Consider the following 21,225-nt stretch of genomic DNA (forward strand, 5'->3'; position numbering starts at 1 on the left):
GACAACGATAACCACGTTGTGCGTTGTAGCTATGACTTTGAGAGACGCTTCGGTCTGTTGCTCTCGTTTTCGCGTTTACATTACATTACATTAATTTGGCAGACGCTTTTATCCAAAGCGACGTACAAAAGTGCATTTTCATGATCGTAGACAACTGCTGAACACGGGTTCAGTAAGGTACAATTACTTATTTTGTACAGCTATTTATAGCCGAGAACAATGAACATTATCCTGGACTAATATCCGCAAAGCACAACTAGGCGTTTACTTTCCGTTTCCGCGGAACCCGTAAACTAAATCTGATAATGAGATAGCCAGGGTGCACTCCAGGCCACATCGTTGCCGGTGGTGAACTCGCTCGCATTCAAAACTGCTGCTGTCTTGCGAACATCGGTTTTGAATTGAATCCAAGTTTGTCTTAACCATGGTTAATGGTTATTTGACCAGGGAAGCGGACAGGTGAACGGGCAACATCGTCAACCGTGGGCTACGTGGACAGACAAAAGCACCTGTTCTAGGTCCCTTCACGAATTGTGTAGGCTACAGTAGGCTACAACCGTAAAACACGCGGGCGCGGTTCAAAGCCAATTTATTAACCATGTCGGACGAACGGCTTTCACTGCCGATTTTAAGGCGCCTAAGTTATGCGGTCGGACACTTTTTGAACGATCTTTGCGCATCTATGTGGTTTACCTATTTTTTAGTGTACTACCATTCCGTGCTTGGATTTCGGAGCACCTACATGGGCCTTCTACTTCTTACCGGGCAGATAGCGGACGGTGTCTGCTCTCCCCTACTCGGTCACGAGTCGGACCGGACCCAAGGCTGTGGCACGTACGGAAAAAGAAAGACCTGGCATCTATTTGGTGAATATAATGATGCGAATCGTTATTTTGGCGTTATGCTATTAAATATTTCTAGTCAGATGTACTCTATATAGCTGTGACTGTGATGTTGCTTACCAACATTGCGGTGTCTATTGAAATAAATCGAGGATGAAGGAAAAACTGATTGAGGCACGTTTCTGCTGTGTTGATAGGTAAATATTTTGATGGCTATTTATCATTCGTTTATTTATTTATTTATTTATTTATTATTTATTAACCTTTATTTAACCAGGAAAAGTCTCATTGAGATTAAAGATCTCTTTTACAAGAGCGTCCTGGCCAAGACAGGCAGCAGCACAATTAACAGACATTGCAGACATAACAACATATAACAATTTCAGACCTGCCAACCTCAGGAAAATATTCTGAGTACCACAATAGTCAGTGTAACGCTTAGTTCACATACTTTCACACCACTTTGCTTTGCACGCACGCACACACACACACACACACACACACACACACACACACACACAAGCCTTTCTTCATAATTCTAGTTTTGACTGTTAAAGTTATCAGGCAAAATTGTATAATTTGGCCTGATTCTAAAATATCACTTGCACTGCGCTGGGCTACATTATGATATACTTGCAAGTAAAAAGTTTGAGTATACCTGCTTAAAACAATTTTTTCATGATTAATATTTCATTATATGATATGTGTGCTTATACAAACTGATAAGTGAAAAATGGAAATAATTTATTTTGTATATTGTAACATATGTTTTCATTTTCAAGTATTTACAGAAACTTATGTTGTAATGTAAAAAAAAAAACAAAAAAACACGTTGCTTGTTACTTTTCATGGAAGTATTGGGTCGAGGATTTCTGACAACACGTGGTCATTACTGTGAAGGGGACCAGTCGCGATTTGAGTTAATGTGTTCATGGCTATGAATAACTGTTACAAAATTAGTATTGTACCTTATCGGTCCTGTGTTCTGTAGTTGTTCCAATGACCTTTGTTATGCACTTATTGCCTGCTTTGGATAACAGCGTCTGCCAAATAAATGTAACCTAATGTTCTGATCAGTGGTTTTATTAATTAATTATATTACATTACATTACATTACAGACATTTGGCAGACGCTCTTATCCAGAGCGTACAACAAAGTGTATAACCATAACCAGGAACAAGTGTGTTGAAGACCCTAGAGGGAAGTACAGTTCCAAGTGCAGGGAACGACCGCGTAGTTTAACTTGGGCCCTGTAGGTTAATCTGATGAACACAAACAAAAACAGCAACAAAGCAGTCTATGCAAATAATGAATTCATTCATTTATTTATTAATTAGGATACCTAGCGTGTCATCATATTTTTCTGTCATCTCACTTCATCTTAGTTGGTATCCTTAAAAGCAGGAAGCTGTCTGTCTGTCTGCCTGCCAGCCAGCCTGTGAAGCATTGATGCTGATTTGAGTCGGCAGGATGAGTGCGTTTACCTGACACGGGACGAGATGGACAGTGTCAGCAGTTTCGCGTTTTCCTGCTAAGAGGCTGATGGGATTTCTGGCTGTTGAGGCACTGGTATAGATCAGTCAGTGGCGTACGTGAAGCATTTAACCCTTTGAGCCGGTGTAAGATCACAATGTGCGATTATGGTAAATGGACTGCATTTATATAGCGCTTTTATCCAAAGCGCTTTACAATTGATGCCTCTCATTCGCCAGAGCAGTTAGGGGTTAGGTGTCCTGCTCAAGGACACTTCGACATGCCCAGGGCGGGGTTTTAACCGGCAACCCTCCGACTGCCAGACAATCGGTCTTACCTCCTGAGCTATGTTGCCCCAGTTACCGGATTAGAATAGAATGTTCTTAACTGAACATTCTAGGACTGATGCAACAATCGTCACTGCTGACTGAAAGCAGTGGAGTTCTAGAACACCGACTTAGAATTTAAAAGAAGAAAGAAAAAACCTCTACTCTTCAAAGGGTTAATTACTGAAGCGCATGTGACACAGCAGAAACTGCCGGCCAGTCAGGAATGCAGCCTGAACTTCGGCGTTGCATGGTAACGGTATTTGTGGCGGCTGTGATCATCCCCCTGTGATCTGTGTCTCCTAGGAACGGTCTGCGTGCTCATTTCCTTCCCCTTCACCTTTAACCCGTGTCTGGGCTGTGGCGAGGACACGCCCCTGTGGGCGGAGCTTCTCTACCTCATCCCCTTCGTCATCGTCTCCCAGTTCGGCTGGGCCACCGCCCAGATCTCCCACCTGTCACTCATCCCCGAGCTGGTCTCCTCTGAGCATGCTAAAGCGGAGCTGACTGCATACAGGTAGACTTCAGGGTGGGGCTCACTGTGTACAGGTAACTGACAGGGTGGGGCTCACTGTGTACAGGTAAATAACAGGGCGGGGCTCACTGTGTACAGGTAACTGACAGGGTGGGGCTCACTGTGTACAGGTAACTGACAGGGTGGGGCTCACTGTGTACAGGTAAATAACAGGGCGGGGCTCACTGTGTACAGGTAACTGACAGGGCGGGGCTCACTGTGTACAGGTAACTGACAGGGTGGGGCTCATTGTGTACAGGTAAATAACAGGGTGGGGCTTACTGTGTACAGGTAACTGACAGGGCGGGGCTCACTGTGTACAGGTAACTGACAGGGTGGGGCTCACTGTGTACAGGTAAATAACAGGGTGGGGCTTACTGTGTACAGGTAACCGTCACAGTTGGTGGGTCAGATACAATCTTCTTAGGGAGTACCAGTGCCGGTTTCTCAAACTGAAAAATAGAAAAGTTGTCCATAATATTTTTATTTATGTTATTGATTTAAACAGAGCTCCTCCTGAGATTTTTTTTTAAACTGTTCACATGGTTTGGAAACATACAATGATTTTCACGCAGATATGCGATGCATTTAAAACCAATTTATGCAATTGATGATAATTCAGCTGGGAAAATTGGTAAAGGTAATTCATGGACTATTGAAGGGAAGAGCAGTTCCCTCAGAAAAAGTCACTGGATCACTGGATGACAAGAATGCCTTTTTCTTCACTCCAGGAAGAACAAAATAGGAGTTAATTTGCCTCTACTGGACTGTGAAAGGTGTGCTTGTTTGTATAATGCATCACGTGTGTGGAATGAGTGCTTAAAAGTGAACAGCGGCTGCAGTTACATGCTTTGTAAAAATTTATAATACATATGACATGTAGAATTCGACCATATTAATTTATGATTTATGGATCATAAATGAACATGGTTACTAGTAATCATTTGTTTTTTAATTTGTTGGGGTTTTTTTTTTTTTTTTGAGAAGTTACATGCATTCACAGTTAATTTGAGGCTGCTACAGAAAAATGCTACAGAAACATCAAACCTGAAATGATGAATGACAAATAGAACCAGAAAGTCCAGCCGGCTGCACGTCCTTTTAGATTATGGAGAGGTGGAATGTACGGTATGAATAGGGCTCATGTATTCTGCACATAACCTGAAGAAAGGAAAACACAGCCGTGTTGGGTGCGCTCTGACAGAAAGCCTTGCTGAATGAATTAAACCTCAAAGCGGGTCAATGTCTGTCCCATGGGAAGTGTAGAAGAAAGGTTCCTCTTCTGATTCACCTGATAGCGATCTCGTCTACTGACTCACCTTATCCAAGAGGTGACAAAACATCCGCGCCATAAATTAAAAAAAGCAGTTAGACTTCTAAGGCCTCGCCAACACAGAGAGTTCCAAACACATCGAACAAAAAATGTCGAATGTGACGCACGCTCGTGCTTTTAAAAAATGAAAATAAAGTTTTAATTTAAAGTTTTTTTAAATGAGCGGTGCGTACAATTTGGATCGAGGGACCTCCGTTGCAGTTTGGTTCGCTTCTGTGCTGCTGTCGTCTGTTGTCATTTTCTACGGTCTCTCACGCCAGTCTCACTCCCCCCCATCTTGTCGTTGGTGGCGTGAATCGTATCGCTGTGCGGTCACCCCCTGTCTTCTTGGCTATAAACCTTGGGTCAAAGTCTACAGCTTTCTGTGGCTATTTTTCAGAACACCACGTTGGCCCCGTGGAGTGCAGTGATGTTCCTTATCATCAAACAGGCGTCTGTGTGTAGTGATAGACAGATGTGGAATGCGACTTGGTGCATCCATGGCTTTGAAACTCAAACGGGTTGTGACCTGTCGCATGGTCATTGCATTGCAGCCATTTAGCAGACGCTCTTATCCAGGGCGACATACACAACCTGTTAAAGAACACTCAAATATTTCAACATAACTCACTAATAAGATAAGATAAGATATACTTTTATTGAACCCCACGGGGTAAATTGTCCTTTGCATTTGACCCATCCTAGTTACCTAGGAGCAGTGGGCAGCCACAGTGCAGCGCCCGGGGACCAACTCCAGTTCTGAGGCCAGTGCCTTGGTCAAGGGCACCTGCAGGAGCGCACCTAACATGCATGTCTTTGAGTGTGAGAGGAAACCGGAGTACCCGGAGTAAACCCACGCGAACACACGCGAATAAATGCAAGTAGGGGAAAATTTACCCACCCACCGACTCCACCCGAAAAAAACACTCTAATATTGGGGCCTCTGTGTGTTTTTAATGACAGGTATGCGTTCAGTGTCATGGCTAATATTGGGGCCTCTGTGTGTTTTTAATGACAGGTATGCCTTCACTGTCATGGCTAATATTGGGGCCTCTGTGTGTTTTTAATGACAGGTATGCCTTCACTGTCATGGCTAATATTGGGGCCTCTGTGTGTTTTTAATGACAGGTATGCCTTCGCTGTCATGGCTAATATTGGGGCCTCTGTGTGTTTTTAATGACAGGTATGCCTTCACTGTCATGGCTAATATTGGGGCCTCTGTTTGTTTTTAATGACAGGTATGCCTTCACTGTCATGGCTAATATTGGGGCCTCTGTGTGTTTTTAATGACAGGCATGCCTTCGCTGTCATGGCTAACATCACAGTGTACGCTTCTGCCTGGCTGCTCTTTCACTTTGAAAGTGGGCGGGACGGCACGTCCATCACAGATGGCCTGGGCCAATCGGATATCCCCATATTCAGGGTAAGACATGCTGTCGTTGGAGAGCTGTGGGACAGGAAGAGCAGGCTGTCATTTATCCATGATATACATATTTTTTAGCGTCTGTTCTAGTTCAGGCTTATCAGCAGTATCTTTGCACACACTGTCAAGCTCATTAAAAAAGACACGTGGGTCTATTTTACTCGTATTGTTTTTCAACTTGGAAACTCTAAAAAAGTTTGTTCAAAATCCCATATGACTAAACCACTAAGTATGTTGGTCAGTGGACATATTTGACCCAGGTCTGAATTTATCTTGTGCTTGCTAAATTGACTCGATTCGCAGATCGGTCACTGTTTTTTCTTTAATATAAAAAGTTGAAATTGTCCTGCAGGTAATTCAGTGAAGCTCAAAGGCTCAGTAAAAAAAAAATCTATACTAAAGACGATAACATCTTTAAGGGGGGGGGGGGATGTGTGCTGCATACTGTATACTACGCGTGCCGCAGCATCTCTTTCTCGTCAGAACCTGCTCCTCGTTGTCATGGGGATTGGAGGCGTGTCCTCCCTGCTCTTCCACCTGGGCACTCGGGAGAGGAGCCAGGTGCCGGAGGAGACGGATTCTGCCGATGGGGAACGCCAGCCTTTCGTCATCAGCTCGCAACAGAGCGCCGCGCCCAGGTCCCCGCTGCACTGGAAGCACTGGCTGAGAGAACCTGCTTTTTACCAGGTGAGACTACCAGAAGCACACCTGAATGTCTGAGATGAGAACAGGCCCTTCATCTCATCAAGGCCCAACGTTTACAGTACAGATATGTACACACCAGGTGATACTCACCTGATACCTGTATACATGTACACACCAGGTGATACTCACCTGTATACATGTACACACTAGGTGAGACTCACCTGATACCTGTATACATGTACACACCAGGTGAGACTCACCTGATACCTGTATACATGAACACAACCAGCTGATACTCACCTGATACCTGTATACATGAACACAACCAGCTGATACTCACCTGATACCTGTATACATGTACACACCAGGTGAGACTCACCTGATACCTGCATACATGTACACACCAGGTGATACTCACCTGATACCTGTATACATGTACACACCAGGTGATACTCACCTGATACCTGTATACGTGGTTAGACTTCTGCACTGTGAGGTTTAGCGTGACTCCTGTTCCCTCACCTGCTCCCAGGTCACCTTCCTGTACCTGTGCACCAGACTGATAGTCAACCTGTCCCAGATCTACATCCCCATGTACCTCATCAACTCCCTGCAGCTGCCCAAGGTGAGTCACCACGGCGACGACGCGTCCCCGAGCGCGAGCCCGGACGCTGCGCCGCGCGGCCACGCCCGAACAAGGGAACGCCGGAACGCCGGAACGAACGAACTCTTTGTTTCCTCCGCAGACGTACATCGCCTCCGTCCCCCTGCTGATGTGTGTCAGCGGGTTCCTCTCCTCCTCGCTGATGAAACTGCTCAGCAAACCGATCGGCACAGACGTGAGTGTCCTCCTTCGTCAGGCTCGTAAGGTCCTCTGAGCCCGAGCATTACATCACATTACATCACATTACATTACGTTATGTTACATTACATCACATTACATTACAGGCATTTAGCAAACGCTCTAGAGCGACTTACGCAACTTTTCTTAGGTAGCATTGACATTGCGTCCATTTATACAGCCGGATACATACTGAAGCCATGCAGGTTAAGCACCGTGCTCAAGGGCACAACGGCATTGTCCCACCCGGGAGTCGAACCTGTGACCCCTGAACATAAACCGCTGTTCGGTACTCCTTCTACCAACAAGCACGGAACCGTCCAGACCCACGGCGCCACTCACTTCCACAGACACATTTTAGCTGGCACCACCTGCGCATTCGTCCTACTAGACGAAGCACCACCTGCGCATTCGTCCTACTAGACAAAGCACCACCTGCGCGTGCGTCCCACAAAACGTCCCTCAAAGGTCGTCCGTAATGAGTGAGTGAGTGAGTGAGTGAGTGAGTGAGTGATTATGTGTGTGAGTGAGTGAGTGATTGTGTGCGTGAGTGAGTGAGTGAGTGAGTGAGTGATTGTGTGCGTGAGTGAGTGAGTGATTGTGTGCGTGAGTGAGTGAGTGAGTGAGTGAGTGATTGTGTGCGTGAGTGATTGAGTGAGTGAGTGATTGAGTGAGTGAGTGATTGTGTGCGTGAGTGAGTGAGTGATTGTGTGCGTGAGTGTGTGAGTGAGTGAGTGAGTGATTGTGTGCGTGAGTGAGTGAGTGAGTGAGTGACCATGCATAGCACATGCCGTCAGTTCCTGTGCGCCGGGGGAAAAAAAAAAGCTCAAAAGTGTGTAGACCAGTCTCCAGCTAGACATGGTGATTTGAGCCAACTCAACCACTGACCTGTGGCATAATGCTGACTAACACATGCAAGATGTATAGATTATGCAAGATATATAATTTACATATAGATTTTTTGGCAGGTACAGTACAGTAGTCATGGATGCCAAAGGAAGTACAAATATTACACTAATCTGTGAGAAATTTCTGTGTACTTATTGTATGTCGACCAACATGCATCTAATGTGCTCCTTTAAATTAAGTTAACCCCCCCCTCTGGTAGATGACCTATTTTGTAGGCCTCCTGCTCGTCAATGGATTTTCCTACTGGATCTTGATGGTCCGGGAGCCTCATCTGGCCTGCGTCATTGCCATGGACCTGCCAGCTCATCGGTGATCAAACGGTAGGAACTTCCTGTCTGTGTAGGAACTTCCTGTCTGTGATAGGGCTTCCTGTCTGTGTTGGGGCTTCCTGTCTGTGATAGGGCTTCCTGTCTGTGATAGGGCTTCCTGTCTGTGTTGGGACTTCCTGTCTGTGTTGGGGCTTCCTGTCTGTGTTGGGGCTTCCTGTCTGTGTTGGGGCTTCCTGCCTGTGTTGGGGCTTCCTGCCTGTGATAGGGCTTCCTGTCTGTGTTGGGACTTCCTGTTTGTGCTAGAGCTTCCTGTCTGTGTTGGGGCTTCCTGTCTGTGTTGGAGCTTCCTGTCTGTGATAGGGCTTCCTGTCTGTGTTGGGACTTCCTGTCTGTGATAGGGCTTCCTGTCTGTGTTGGGGCTTCCTGCCTGTGATAGGGCTTCCTGTCTGTGTTGGGACTTCCTGTTTGTGCTAGAGCTTCCTGTCTGTGTTGGGGCTTCCTGTCTGTGTTGGAGCTTCCTGTCTGTGTTGGGACTTCCTGTCTGTGATAGGGCTTCCTGTCTGTGTTGGGGCTTCCTGTCTGTGTTGGGGCTTCCTGTTTGTGATAGGGCTTCCTGTCTGTGTTGGGGCTTCCTGCCTGTGTTGGGGCTTCCTGTCTGTGATAGGGCTTCCTGTCTGTGTTGGGACTTCCTGTTTGTGCTAGAGCTTCCTGTCTGTGTTGGGGTTTCCTGTCTGTGTTGGGGCTTCCTGCCTGTGTTGGGGCTTCCTGTCTGTGATAGGGCTTCCTGTCTGTGTTGGGGCTTCCTGTCTGTGATAGGGCTTCCTGTCTGTGTTGGGACTTCCTGTTTGTGCTAGAGCTCCGTGTATGCTTGCATAATGCAGCATTTTTTCTGCATCGCTGGTGAGGCCTGGGCTGACGATCTTTCAGTTTGAGTAAAAAATAATAAAGCAGAACTACAGAATAAAGAAAATTCCACACACAGGTGAAAATGAGGCGATGGTGAGTTGCTCAATCATATCAGGAAGTACCAGTATTTCATGAAATGGGCCAGCTTGTCACATAGTGGAGGGAGGGATTTATGGGCGTGGTCCAAGCCCAGGTAAAAGGTGAGTCTCACCTGGTGTGTACATGTATACAGGTATTAGGTATCACCTGGTGTGTACATGCATACAGGTATCAGGTGAGTCTCACCTGGTGTGTACATGTATACAGGTATCAGGTGAGTCTCACCTGGTGTGTACATGTATACAGGTATCAGGTGAGTCTCACCTGGTGTGTACATGTATGAAGTTGTGAGGTATCACCTGGTGTGTACATGTATACTGTATACAGATATCTGGTGACTATCACCTGGTGTCTACCTGTATACAGGTATCAGGTGAGTATCACCTGGTGTCTACATGTACACAGGTATCAGGTGAGTATCACCTGGTGTGTATATCTGTACTGTAAATGATGAAGGGCCTGTTCTCATCATCAGATATTCAGGTGTGCTTTTTGAGTAAGTTTGTCCTCCCTGCGTTTTGATTGACAGCAGAGTGGGGCCTTTGTGTACGGGGCGATGGGCTTCGTGGACAAGGTGGGCAGCGGGGTCGGCGTGATCATCATCCAAAGCCTGCAGCCCTGCCAGTGAGTCCCACCAGAGGATTAAGTATCAGCTCCGGAGCGCAACACCGGGCACCTTATATTCCAGACAGAATTATTGTTTTCGGTTCTTACGCATAACCACGCCAGAAGAAGTGCACGTGAATCCTGCGTGCACTTCCTCTCCAGGGCAGACTTGCCCGAGACTTTCAGCTCACTTGACCCACGCGTGACTGAGAAGGTTGCACTTCTGAGACATTTTGAGTTTGATCACGTCTGTGACGTGCTGTAGCTGAAATAGGCGTGTTCTCGAGGCCATGCAGTCCAAAAAGACAGCAAATTTCAGCCAAAAAGCAGAAGTATAGGTTTTTTTGTTTTTTTGTGTTCTACTTCTTCATCTTTTTGCAAAGTTAGAGAACTGGTTTTAAATGCATCATGGAAACTGAATGTGTATCTATCCATTTATCCATTATCTATACCTGCTTATCCTGGGCATGTGCGCGTGAGTGTGTGTGTGTGTGTGTGTGTGTGCGCAGTGTGTGTGCATGTGTGCACGTGTGTGTGTGTGTGTGCGCAGTGTGTGTGCGTGCGTGCGTGTGCATGTGTATGTGTGTGTGTGCATGTGTATGCGTGTGTGTGCATGTGTATGTGTGTGTGTGCATGTGTATGCGTGTGTGTATGTGTGTTTGCGTGCGTGCGGGCGTGTGTGTGTGTGTGTGTGTGTGAAGGTAATCTCTGACCTGCTTCCTCTCACAGTCAGCTTCCTTCACACAGTGGTCTTGGTGCTACTTTGTCAGTATCTGTCTGTGTGTGCTGGAGGCACTCAGATACTGTTACAGACAGGTACCGGTGCTGCCCAGTTCTGTGTGTGCTGGAGGCACTCAGATACTGTTACAGACCGGTACCGGTGCTGCCCAGTTCTGTGTGTGCTGGAGGCACTCAGATACTGTTACAGACAGGTACCGGTGCTGCCCAGTTCTGTGTGTGCTGGAGGCACTCAGATACTGTTACAGACAGGTACCGGTGCTGCCCAGTTCTGTGTGTGCTGGAGGCACTCAGATACTGTTACAGACAGGTACCGGTGCTGCCCAGTTCTGTGTGTGCTGGAGGCACTCAGATACTGTTACAGACAGGTACCGGTGCTGCCCAGTTCTGTGTGTGCTGGAGGCACTCAGATACTGTTACAGACAGGTACCGGTGCTGCCCAGTTCAGATCAGACCAGCCTGAGCATGTTAGGCCAGAGTGGCGAGTTCTAAAACATCTCACGTGTTATTCACGCTGCGCTAAGACCACACAGCTACAGTGTGTGTCTGCACATCAGACTGACAGCTGCATGAATGATGAATTGCCTGTCTGCATCACGAGCAGGTCCTCGGAATGCAAAGATCTACAGGCCGCAGGCGTCGGCAAACATTCTAAAACTCCACCGTTCACAGCAAGTACAAAAATTCTGAAAACGTTCTCGAACCCCTTCATACTTTTCGATCTGAACTGGCCTTTTAAAACGGCCTGTTGCTTCAAGGATTACTATTATATTTATGTACAGATCCATTTTTTTTTTTTAGGCCGTCAGGTTAAGCTTAAGGTTATGCTTCGTATCTGAGAATTCTGGAGACCCCTGGAAACATTGCAACGTTGTAGCATTTTTGGGAGTTTCTAGCTCCGCCATTTTGTTGGAAGCGCAGTGCGTTATTACAGTCTGCGCTGGATGTAACCTGTGATTTGGCAGCGCTGGTTATTGCAGTGTTGTTAGCGTGCCCTGTCCCCTGCTGTGTGTGCTGTTCAGACTGTGTGTGTGTGTGTTTTTGTGCTGTTCAGACTGTGTGTGTGTTTTGTGTGCTGTTCAGACTGTGTGTGTTTTGTGTGCTGGTCAGACTGTGTTTTTTGTGCAGTTCAGACTGTGTGTGTTTTGTGTGCTGGTCAGACTGTGTTTTTTGTGCAGTTCAGATTGTGTGTGTTTTTTGTGCGGTTCACACTGTGTTTTTTGTGTTGTTCAGACTGTGTGTTTTGTGTTGTTCAGACTGTGTGTGTTTTTGTGTGCTGATCAGACTGTGTGTGTTTTGTGTGCTGGTCAGACTGTGCGTGTTTTGTGTGCTGTTCAGACTGTGTGTTTTGTGTGCTGTTCAGACTGTGTGTGTTTTGTGTGCTGGTCAGACTGTGTTTTTTGTGCAGTTCGGACTGTGTGTGTTTTGTGTGCTGGTCAGACTGTTTTTTGTGCAGTTCAGATTGTGTGTGTTTTTTGTGCGGTTCAGATTGTATGTGTTTTGTTTGCTGTTCACACTGTGTGTTTTTTGTGTTGTTTGCAGTGTGGCGCGCTGCTGTTCAGACTGTGTGCGGTATTACCATGATGTCATCGGGATTGTCACGGGGGGCGTGGCAGTCGCAGCTGCTCTCGCCCTCTGCTCCATTGTCGTCTGTCCAATCAGGATCCGCCATCGTGAGTAGCCCAGGAGCACATCCGCACTGACAAAATCGGCACCGGTCCTTTCCCACGCACAGTATGAGAGTGCACATGAGCACACGTGCCTGTGTGTGCGCGCAGAAATGTTTACGCACACACACAAACACACACTACACACACTCAGAAACACACGCACACACACACACAAACGCACTCAGAAACACACACACACACACAACGCAGACTCAGAAACACACACACACACACAAACGCACTCAGAAACACACACACACAAACGCATACTCAGAAACACACACAAACGCACACTCAGAAACACACACACACACACAAACGCACACTCAGAAACACACACACACACACACACACAAACGCACACTCAGAAACACACACACTCAGAACATACACACACACTCAGAAACACACACACTACAACACAGCACTCAGAAACACACACACACACACACAAACGCACACTCAGAAACACACACACACACAAAGGCACACTCAGAAACACACACACACACACAAACGCACACTCAGAAACACACACGCACACTCAGAAACATTCTCTCTCTCTCTCATTACATTAGACAGTCTGCATGGTAGGAAAGAGAAACTGAAAGGTTGGTGGAAAAGGTGATTTGAATCGTCTGTTTGGTATGCGAGTTTCCGTCGTGGGAGTGCTGGCGACAGTTTGTTATGATGGTGGTGATTACTATCTCTGACATGGCCACTGCTTTGTGTTGCAGACCCTGAGGAGAATCTGGTAAACTGTAGAAAAGCTGATCTTAAACAGGTGACGGGTTAAAAACCCCCCTATTTATGAATGTATGTTATGAAATGGGCATCGTGCCACAGTTGTACATGATACTAATCACTGTAGATTTTGCTTAGCCAATAACAATGTCATTCTTTTTTTTTTTTTGTTATCTTTGCTGTTCAAATTGTTCTTCAAGTTGTATTCATATTTAGACCAAACACAAATATAAACATAATAGTAAACACATTTTTATTTTAGTACTTGTTATGGTAGTCCTGTAACTGGCAGGCTGTTACACTCTTTCGCCACCTTGTGGTGACATATGGAACACACAGTGTGCTATTGCAATAGACCCTGCAATGTCCTGCAGTGTGCTTCTCTGCTCAATAGACCTCATTCGTAAAGCGTCGGAGAATGGGAGTGCTTATCCAGGACCAGTGTCTCCTGTTCATATCTTAGCCTTGTCCATTATGGTCTGCAGGTGTGTGTGTGTGTGTGTGGTGTGTGTGTGTGTGTGTGTGTGTGGTGTGTGTGTGGTGTGTGTGTGTTCCTGTCCTCTGTCCCTCTCCCGCACGCTGAAGCTAACCTCTCTCCACAGGCCTGCGCTCCGTATCTGGCCTGAAAGGGGGACGGACGGAAGGACGGACGGACGACGACGACGATTTCGACATGGCGTACTTCTCGAACCGTGGGGGCTGCTGTCATCCGAGATTCTGAGAGCCAATCGCGTGCTGGCCCGGCTGACGGACCGGCGGAAAAACCAGCGCCAAGTCCCGCTCGCTCCCAGCGTGCCAGCGCATCGCCAGCGACTGAGGCAAAAAACTGGCCCTTAAAACACCGTGAGCCCGAGCTGTAGACAGCATTACCAGCCGTCCCCTGCAGAGGCCGCTACGTCCACGATGATCTGCGTAGCGTAGCACAGTGGGTGAGGAACTGGGCTTGTAACCGAAAGGTCGCAGGTTCGATTCCCGGGTAAGGACACTGCCGTTGTACCCTTGAGCATGGTACTTAACCGAAATTGCTTCAGTATATATCCAGCTGTGTAAATGGATACAATGTAAAAGTTGTGTAAGTCGCTCTGGATAAGAGCGTCTGCTAAATGCCTGTAATGTAATGTAATGTAATGTACCGCCTTGCCAGTGGACCAGTGAGCGGAACATCACTGTCAATTCTCCCATACTGTACATACTCCCCCTGGGCAGCCCGAACACCATCACTCAGAAAGAGAGTTTATGCCAAAGGTTCTTTAGTTTATTCTTTTAGATTCTAACTTTGAGTAGTTAACGGACAGAGAGGAGGGGAGGGATGACCGTGATGACTCTTAACCAGGGGTGTCCAATCTTATGTGAAAATGCCCATGTGTCGGGTGCAGGCTTTTGTAGCAGCATCAGCACTAAGACTGGACACCCCTGGTCTAAAAAAGTGTGTGGACACAGGGAAACCGACCGCGAGAAGCAAAATGGAGGAGACAAACATTTGGGAAAAGCAAAAAAAAAAAAAAAAAATAATAATAATAATTTTCTCTGGTGATGATGAACGTTATTTACGCAACGGGAGGAGTGGAGATCTACAAATAAATTTCTGTCCTGGGTCAAATACATAGAGGTGCTTTAGACGCTGTTCCTGTTAGATGTTGGGAATTCTTATTTTAAGTTCATCATAATCTGTATGGGACTGTCTGCTCTGTTAGTACACTTTGTTTCACTACTGTACATTAATAAACATACACTAAAGAAGACTTGCCAAGATAGTTAAATTGGTGGATTAACTATGTTTACTTCCTCATAATGCCTGAGTTAGGCATCTGGTAGAGTGTAAAAGTTCCTTTGAGAGAGATTTGTGTAGGCCTACTCACTGCCTATAACAACAGTGTACCATTTGTGTAATAAAAGCACATAATTAAGAAAACAAAGGCCAGTTTTCCTTTCTTGTGCCAGTTTAATGTATTATCCTTGTCCTGTGACCTGCATATGATACACCTTAAGTAGTTTTCCTTCTGAAATAACCTCTAATTAAAATATTTCTAAAGCTTGTTTGCACTGCATAAGAGCAATACTGTGTAGAGCACTGTTGTCATAGCTTTTTGGTTACTTCCACTTCTGGGGGTTATTTCACAAAGCAGGATTACTGAGTTAGCTGGATAACTGCACTGAGTAAAACCCAGAACCCTCCAAAATCTGGAACACGGATGGAAGTAAAAAGAGCCGTTTTAGTTTTTAGTTAACTCTAATCCTGCTTCGTGAAAAACCTCCCTGGTGAATTATAAATCTAAAGGTATATGGCTAAAAACAATGTGTCCAATTCGCTTTGGTTGCAATAAACACTGTAGCATATGAGCATGATCGGACATTTAACACCCCCACCCCCACTTTTTTAAGTACAGCATGGCATGGTGTTAAAATTTAGCATGCAGCGATGACTTCACTTAGACCATTAAAACGACGGAATAGCTAACAAGGCATTTGACAGACGCGAGTTTAAATTACAGTATATGTGTTTGCTGCACTCATCCTCAGCGATATGAAGTAGCTACGACTATAGCTGTCTGCGTTTAAGCATTTGTTTCGAGCGCTGATTGAAAACACAAGTTACTGCCCTCTCCCCCTCCCTCTCAGTTCCTGTTCTCAAGGCTTTTTTCCCCCGTTTAAAATCAACTACCTCCCACCTCGCGTAAAGACACGGTCATTTACCTGTCAACTGCAAGGCTGCGCTGATTGAATCATTATACGCTGAGATGTTTCGCTGCTTTGAAATATTGCTTAGTCAGATGGATGCTAACTGAGCACTTAGCTACTCTGTGACAGATGCAACAGTAACTGGTCTCCTATTGTCCCTCTAATTTACAGTAAACACACTGCAGTAATCAATGCAGTAACGGAGAGAGAGAGAGGTATGAAATGTGAGAATTAAAATGGCAGATTTTTAAAGCAATAGGCCTACTGTGGTTTAATAACACAGAACCCAATTTCTATCTACTCCAGTAACTGAATATACCCATTGCATTTGAAACAAGCTAGTCCCCCGGTTAACAACACTCAGTTCTTAACGTTTCAATAGCATAAAATCACTATTGTGCAAAACGTTGTCACACAACACATTCAGGCCTATCGCGTTTTTACTTCTACTCGGTAGTCAAGCCTACAATGCATTTAAAAACATCGTTTGGTCTCTGGTTATCATCCAACTCTTTTCAAACATATTTTGAAAATACAGCCAACATGTCATATATATAGCATCTGCAGCCTATTTCCTGACTTAAAAACAGCAATGGCATTTTATATAATCCTGGCCCATTTCAACGGATTCCATGTTACCCTTGAATTAGGTGAAGTTTTAAAATGAAACACACTAGCACTATATGACAGCAGTCCAACAACAAGAAGGCCGTCCAAGTTGATGCTAACGTTGGATTAAAGTAGGCCTACCTTCATCAATTTTGTTAACTGTTACATCTCCTTAAACATGCGAGCCGATAACGTTATTTCTTAAACGGGTTCAAACAAATGTGTTTGTGAATGTTCATGCTTCGAAGATTAGCACAGCTCACAGTGGCATGGCGACGTAATTGCAAGGTTAAAAGAACTTGCACAAAATGCAGGCCTACCTACCACCTGAGGCCCTGCCAAGCATTCTGCAGTCTGCAGCGTTTAGTCCCCGTGACTTTACAGCCAGGTAAGCGAGGTTCATAAAACAAACAAGCAAACTTTAAGTCGTGGTAGAAGCTATGTTTATACGGTGACGGCCTGTGGGTAGAAGGAATAAGATCTCACCCGGATGCGTTGCTTTTATTGTTGCATACATTCCTCCAGGTAATGTAAATAAAAGCAATGCATAAATGTATGCCTACTCTTTTTCATTGACAGACGTTTGTTTGTTAACGTCGTAATTTCCAGCGGTTACATCCACGTCTCTGGTTAACATTAGCTAAGTTTCTGATGAACGAAACAAGCAAAATAGCCTACTTTTTATAAAATGTTCGGAACTTTCAGTGATACTAGGGAACGTTTAAATAGGACTTATCCTCGGCTATAGGTTGCTTTGTCTTGGTTTTGGTTGGCTAACGTTCCTAACGACGGTAACTTTACAATGTAACCTTTTGTCTAGCAAACCTTACGCTCAATTTGTTATATTTTGACATTTTCGTATTGTATGTTGTAGCTATTCGATGTAGGTTTACAGTAACTGTAGCTTGCTACGCAGAATAAAATGCTTTCCATTATAGGCTAGTAGTCGAATACATTGACAGTTTTCATCACAAACGTACATTTTCCCCAGATAACGATCCGATATGGCGTGAAATATTTCTGCATATCGTGAGTGAGCACTTTGCTGTAGGCGCCTGATTGACAAACGGCTTTTGCACAAGCAAGTGAATCTTCAGAGAGTTACTTTGCCTTGCTATGTTGACAGTCAGCAGGCTACCCGATTGTGGGCGCGTAACTAAACTGAACTGTATCTTGGCTCACAATGGCTCGTTCCCTTGTTACTCCACTGGAAAATTTGTCCCAGGGTCAGCTGTGGTTACGCAATTATAAAACAGTTGTCCATACAATTGTACTGCTTTGCGTCGACGGGGAATAACATAGTGCAAAAGTATCCCAAGATTTAGTGTTCATTGTTGTCTGTTATATGGAGTAGTATCAGGGAGTTAGGTGTGCTTAGATGAGTATATTTTGTACGAAAGTAAATGTTTGGAGAAGTCCGATTCGAGGTTAGAATGCTTACTTGTGTGGGGAAACCCCCAAAAAGGGGTGTACCCTAAGTTCTTTTCAGGTGTGTCTGCCACTAACTTCCCAATGATCTTACTAAATCACAAATGTCTTTCATTGAATATTTCACTGATGGATCGTTTTTAGATTTTGTGGGAAAAGTGCATGGAATTAAAGTTTAGCCTAGCTATGCGCATTTATGGCTCATTTTATCTTGTGTCTTAGAGGTCTTTTTGTCTTAATTTTGGCTATAGTAGGCTGTGAAAGGATTCAGGGAGGTTGTTGGTAATACGCATTATGTCTGCGGGACTGAACTAGCCTTGCGTCCGCTCTGTATTTAGTGGTGTGGAGAGTGGATTGCCCTGTTCTTATTTGTTGGTGAGTGACTCCTGCGGTTGTTTGTAGCGGATGATTGCTTGAAGTTGTCTTTAGAACAACAGTGAGTTTTGGAATGGACTGGAAACCTCTTGTGTGGGCAGGACAAACGGTTCTTTTTACTTGTCTCTTTTTGAAATTATTTGCAATGTATTTTTTTTCTGGTTTGGGGGGGGAGGAAAATAAAGCTCATGGCTTTTTGATGTGATTGTGAAGGTTTTTTTTCCCCCACAGTTTCACCACACTTTCCTGATCAAATTGGAAAAAAGTGGCAGAGAGAAGATTTAGAATTTGAGAGGGATAAAGGTTACCATCCAAGAACATGTCATTATTGTCAGAGTAGGGATAGCTCAAGATTCATTGTGGAAGGCCAAAGTCATCCACAGAGACACCACAACTGGGTCAGTGTGTGAGCAGCACTGCATATATCTGGATCAGACCTGCTGGAACTGGTTCTGTAGCTGACAAGTACTGTATCGCCACTGCGGGCAATGCATTTAGCATCAGGCTATCACTTGCATTGCAATTACCGGTAGTCTGTACACAGCTATTCTAAAACCTGCCCTGCTAATTATAAATGTGACATAATGTGGCATTGTTACAGTTCAACAAAGATGCTATATAAGTTGAAAAAATAGTCTATATGACCTAATTTTGTTCAGTGTAGGGTGTTTTATTTTTTCCTCAAGCTTCCAGAAATGTTTTCAATGCTAAGTATTGTGGGCACAAAAGGTTTAGGCTGAGTTATTTCAAGTCATGTACTGCCTTGCTTTGGGGTTGATGCCCTTTCAGTAATGCCAGCTCACTGTATCTCACCCACTACACCGTACACATCTACATTTTCCTGGCAGCGAAACGTCCAGTTTGTTGGCCAGGCTATATTCTTAAACAGGACGGTGAAAATGTCATCTCTGTTTGAGGTCTGCCCTTTTTTTCTGTTGTAGTTCTTTTTGCGTAAAAAAAAAAGCAATGAGTAAACCTAGAAGGCCCTTTAAACATCTCAGAGTGTGTGTGTGTGTGTGTGTGTGTGTGTGTTAAACCCTGGATGCAAACTGCAGAGTCAAATCCAGAAACCAGCTCTGGTGCATTGTGGGTAGACTGATGTCACAGACTGGTCAAGACTGTGATTCAGCTCAACTCTGATTGCAGAACTGATTGAAATTGGATTTTTAAATTCATGTAAGTCAGGCGATTTAAAGTAGCACTTTTTTTCTTGATTAAGATTGGCGAAGATGGCATTGTTATGATAAACTGATGTCTTCTCTGCAACTCTCAACCTTGTGCTATAGTCACACAGATATTGTTGGAGCCCTGTAAAAAATTACGATGATAAATACATAAAGTTGGCACTTAAATGTCTTTTGCCACTCAGACTGGCAAGAAGAAGAAAAAAATTAGCTGGAATCCCTTTCCCTGCATGTTTAACATTTAGCTTTGTGAATGTGGATCAGTTACTTAAAGAATCGGGGGTGGGGAACATTGTTGGCAGGAAATGTTTTAATTTCCACACACTTTGAAAGAAATATGAAAACCCATCCCAAAATGCCTTCGACCCAATGAGAGAGTGTAATGAGGCCCTTTATTCTGCTTTTGCGTGTAAAAAAGAGAAAGAAAGAAACCTGGAAGGTTGCCCTGGTAACTGATTCCAGCTGTGCTGTTATTATGGGTGAGATACTGCTCTCCAAGATGGATTCAATGGATGTTCTCTACCTGTGTGTTCCTGGGGGGGGGGGGGGGGGGATTGTTCACGGGGGCGAATTGTTGAGGGCACATTATGGCCTTTTCAAAGTCTGGTTATCTCTTAAGGGGTTCAGTGTAGTTCAACTTATAGGTGGGTTTGAGGGCAGTGGGTGGACTTTTTTGTTTGATTTTTGTTTACCTGTCTTCTGTAGTGTACCCTAGTACAGTATAAGTCTGGTAAAACATTGCCCGTCCTTTGGTCTGTATTTGCTTTGTAGTTTCACCTTTCTGTTTTTGGAAAACCTGGAAACTGAGTGTTTGGACACTAGGTGAATCTCTCTAACCACCTTTATCTAAAAAACTATAGATTAGAAAGGAGTATGTGCCTGCATGTGTGTGTGCGTATGTGCATGTGTGTGTGTGTGCGTATGTCTGTGTATGTCTGTGTGTGCGTGCGTGTGTGTGTGTGTATGTGTGCGTGTGTCTGTGTGTTAGCACAGCTGGCCGTAACTGGGCTGTCTAGCAGCCTGTGGTCATGATGTGGTGGTGCCTCCACACATTGGAGAGTGAGCGTGTCTACGCTGGAGCCGCTACTGCTGCTGCTACTGCTGCTGTTACCGCTGTTACTGGTGCTGCTGTTACTGCTGTACTGCTGCTGTTACTGGTACTGTATGCTGCCTGTTACTGGAGTTCTATGCTGCTGTTAGTACTGCCTGTATTACTGTGGGTGCTGCTGTTACTGCTACTGCTGCTGCTGTTACTGTTACTGTTACTGCTGCTGCTGTTACTGGAGCTTCTACTGCTGCTGTTACTGTTACTGCTACTGTTATTACTGGTGGTGGTGGTGCTGTTACTGCTACTGCTGCTGCTGTTACTGTTACTGTTATTACTGGTGGTGGTGCTGCTGTTACTGTTACTGCTGCTGCTGTTACTGGAGCTTCTACTGCTGCTGTTACTGTTACTGCTACTGTTATTACTGGTGGTGGTGCTGCTGTTACTGCTACTGCTGCTGCTGTTACTGCTACTGTTACTGTGTGGTGCTGTTACTGCTACTGCTGTGCTGTACTGTTCGTACTGTGTGTTACTGGCATGCGGACTGTCTGACTTTACTTTTGGGGCTTTGTACTGCTCTGCTCTGT

General features: G+C 45.1%; 1 protein-coding gene across 1 annotated transcript; it reads left to right on the forward strand.

Moving 5' to 3' along the window:
• The first annotated feature begins 149 nt into the window (after positions 1–149).
• Positions 150–15,078, forward strand: mfsd12b (major facilitator superfamily domain containing 12b). The gene is given in 12 exon segments (XM_064330086.1): positions 150–866; positions 2,949–3,159; positions 5,762–5,891; positions 6,375–6,578; positions 7,069–7,161; positions 7,283–7,375; positions 8,486–8,541; positions 8,543–8,606; positions 10,090–10,184; positions 12,447–12,577; positions 13,312–13,358; positions 13,921–15,078. Coding segments are annotated over 12 exon segments (1,416 nt in total). The 5' UTR covers positions 150–598; the 3' UTR covers positions 13,945–15,078.
• Positions 15,079–21,225: the final 6,147 nt, after the last annotated feature.

This window comes from Anguilla rostrata, chromosome 4 (genome assembly GCF_018555375.3).
Source record: "Anguilla rostrata isolate EN2019 chromosome 4, ASM1855537v3, whole genome shotgun sequence".
NCBI classification, from domain to species: domain Eukaryota; kingdom Metazoa; phylum Chordata; class Actinopteri; order Anguilliformes; family Anguillidae; genus Anguilla; species Anguilla rostrata.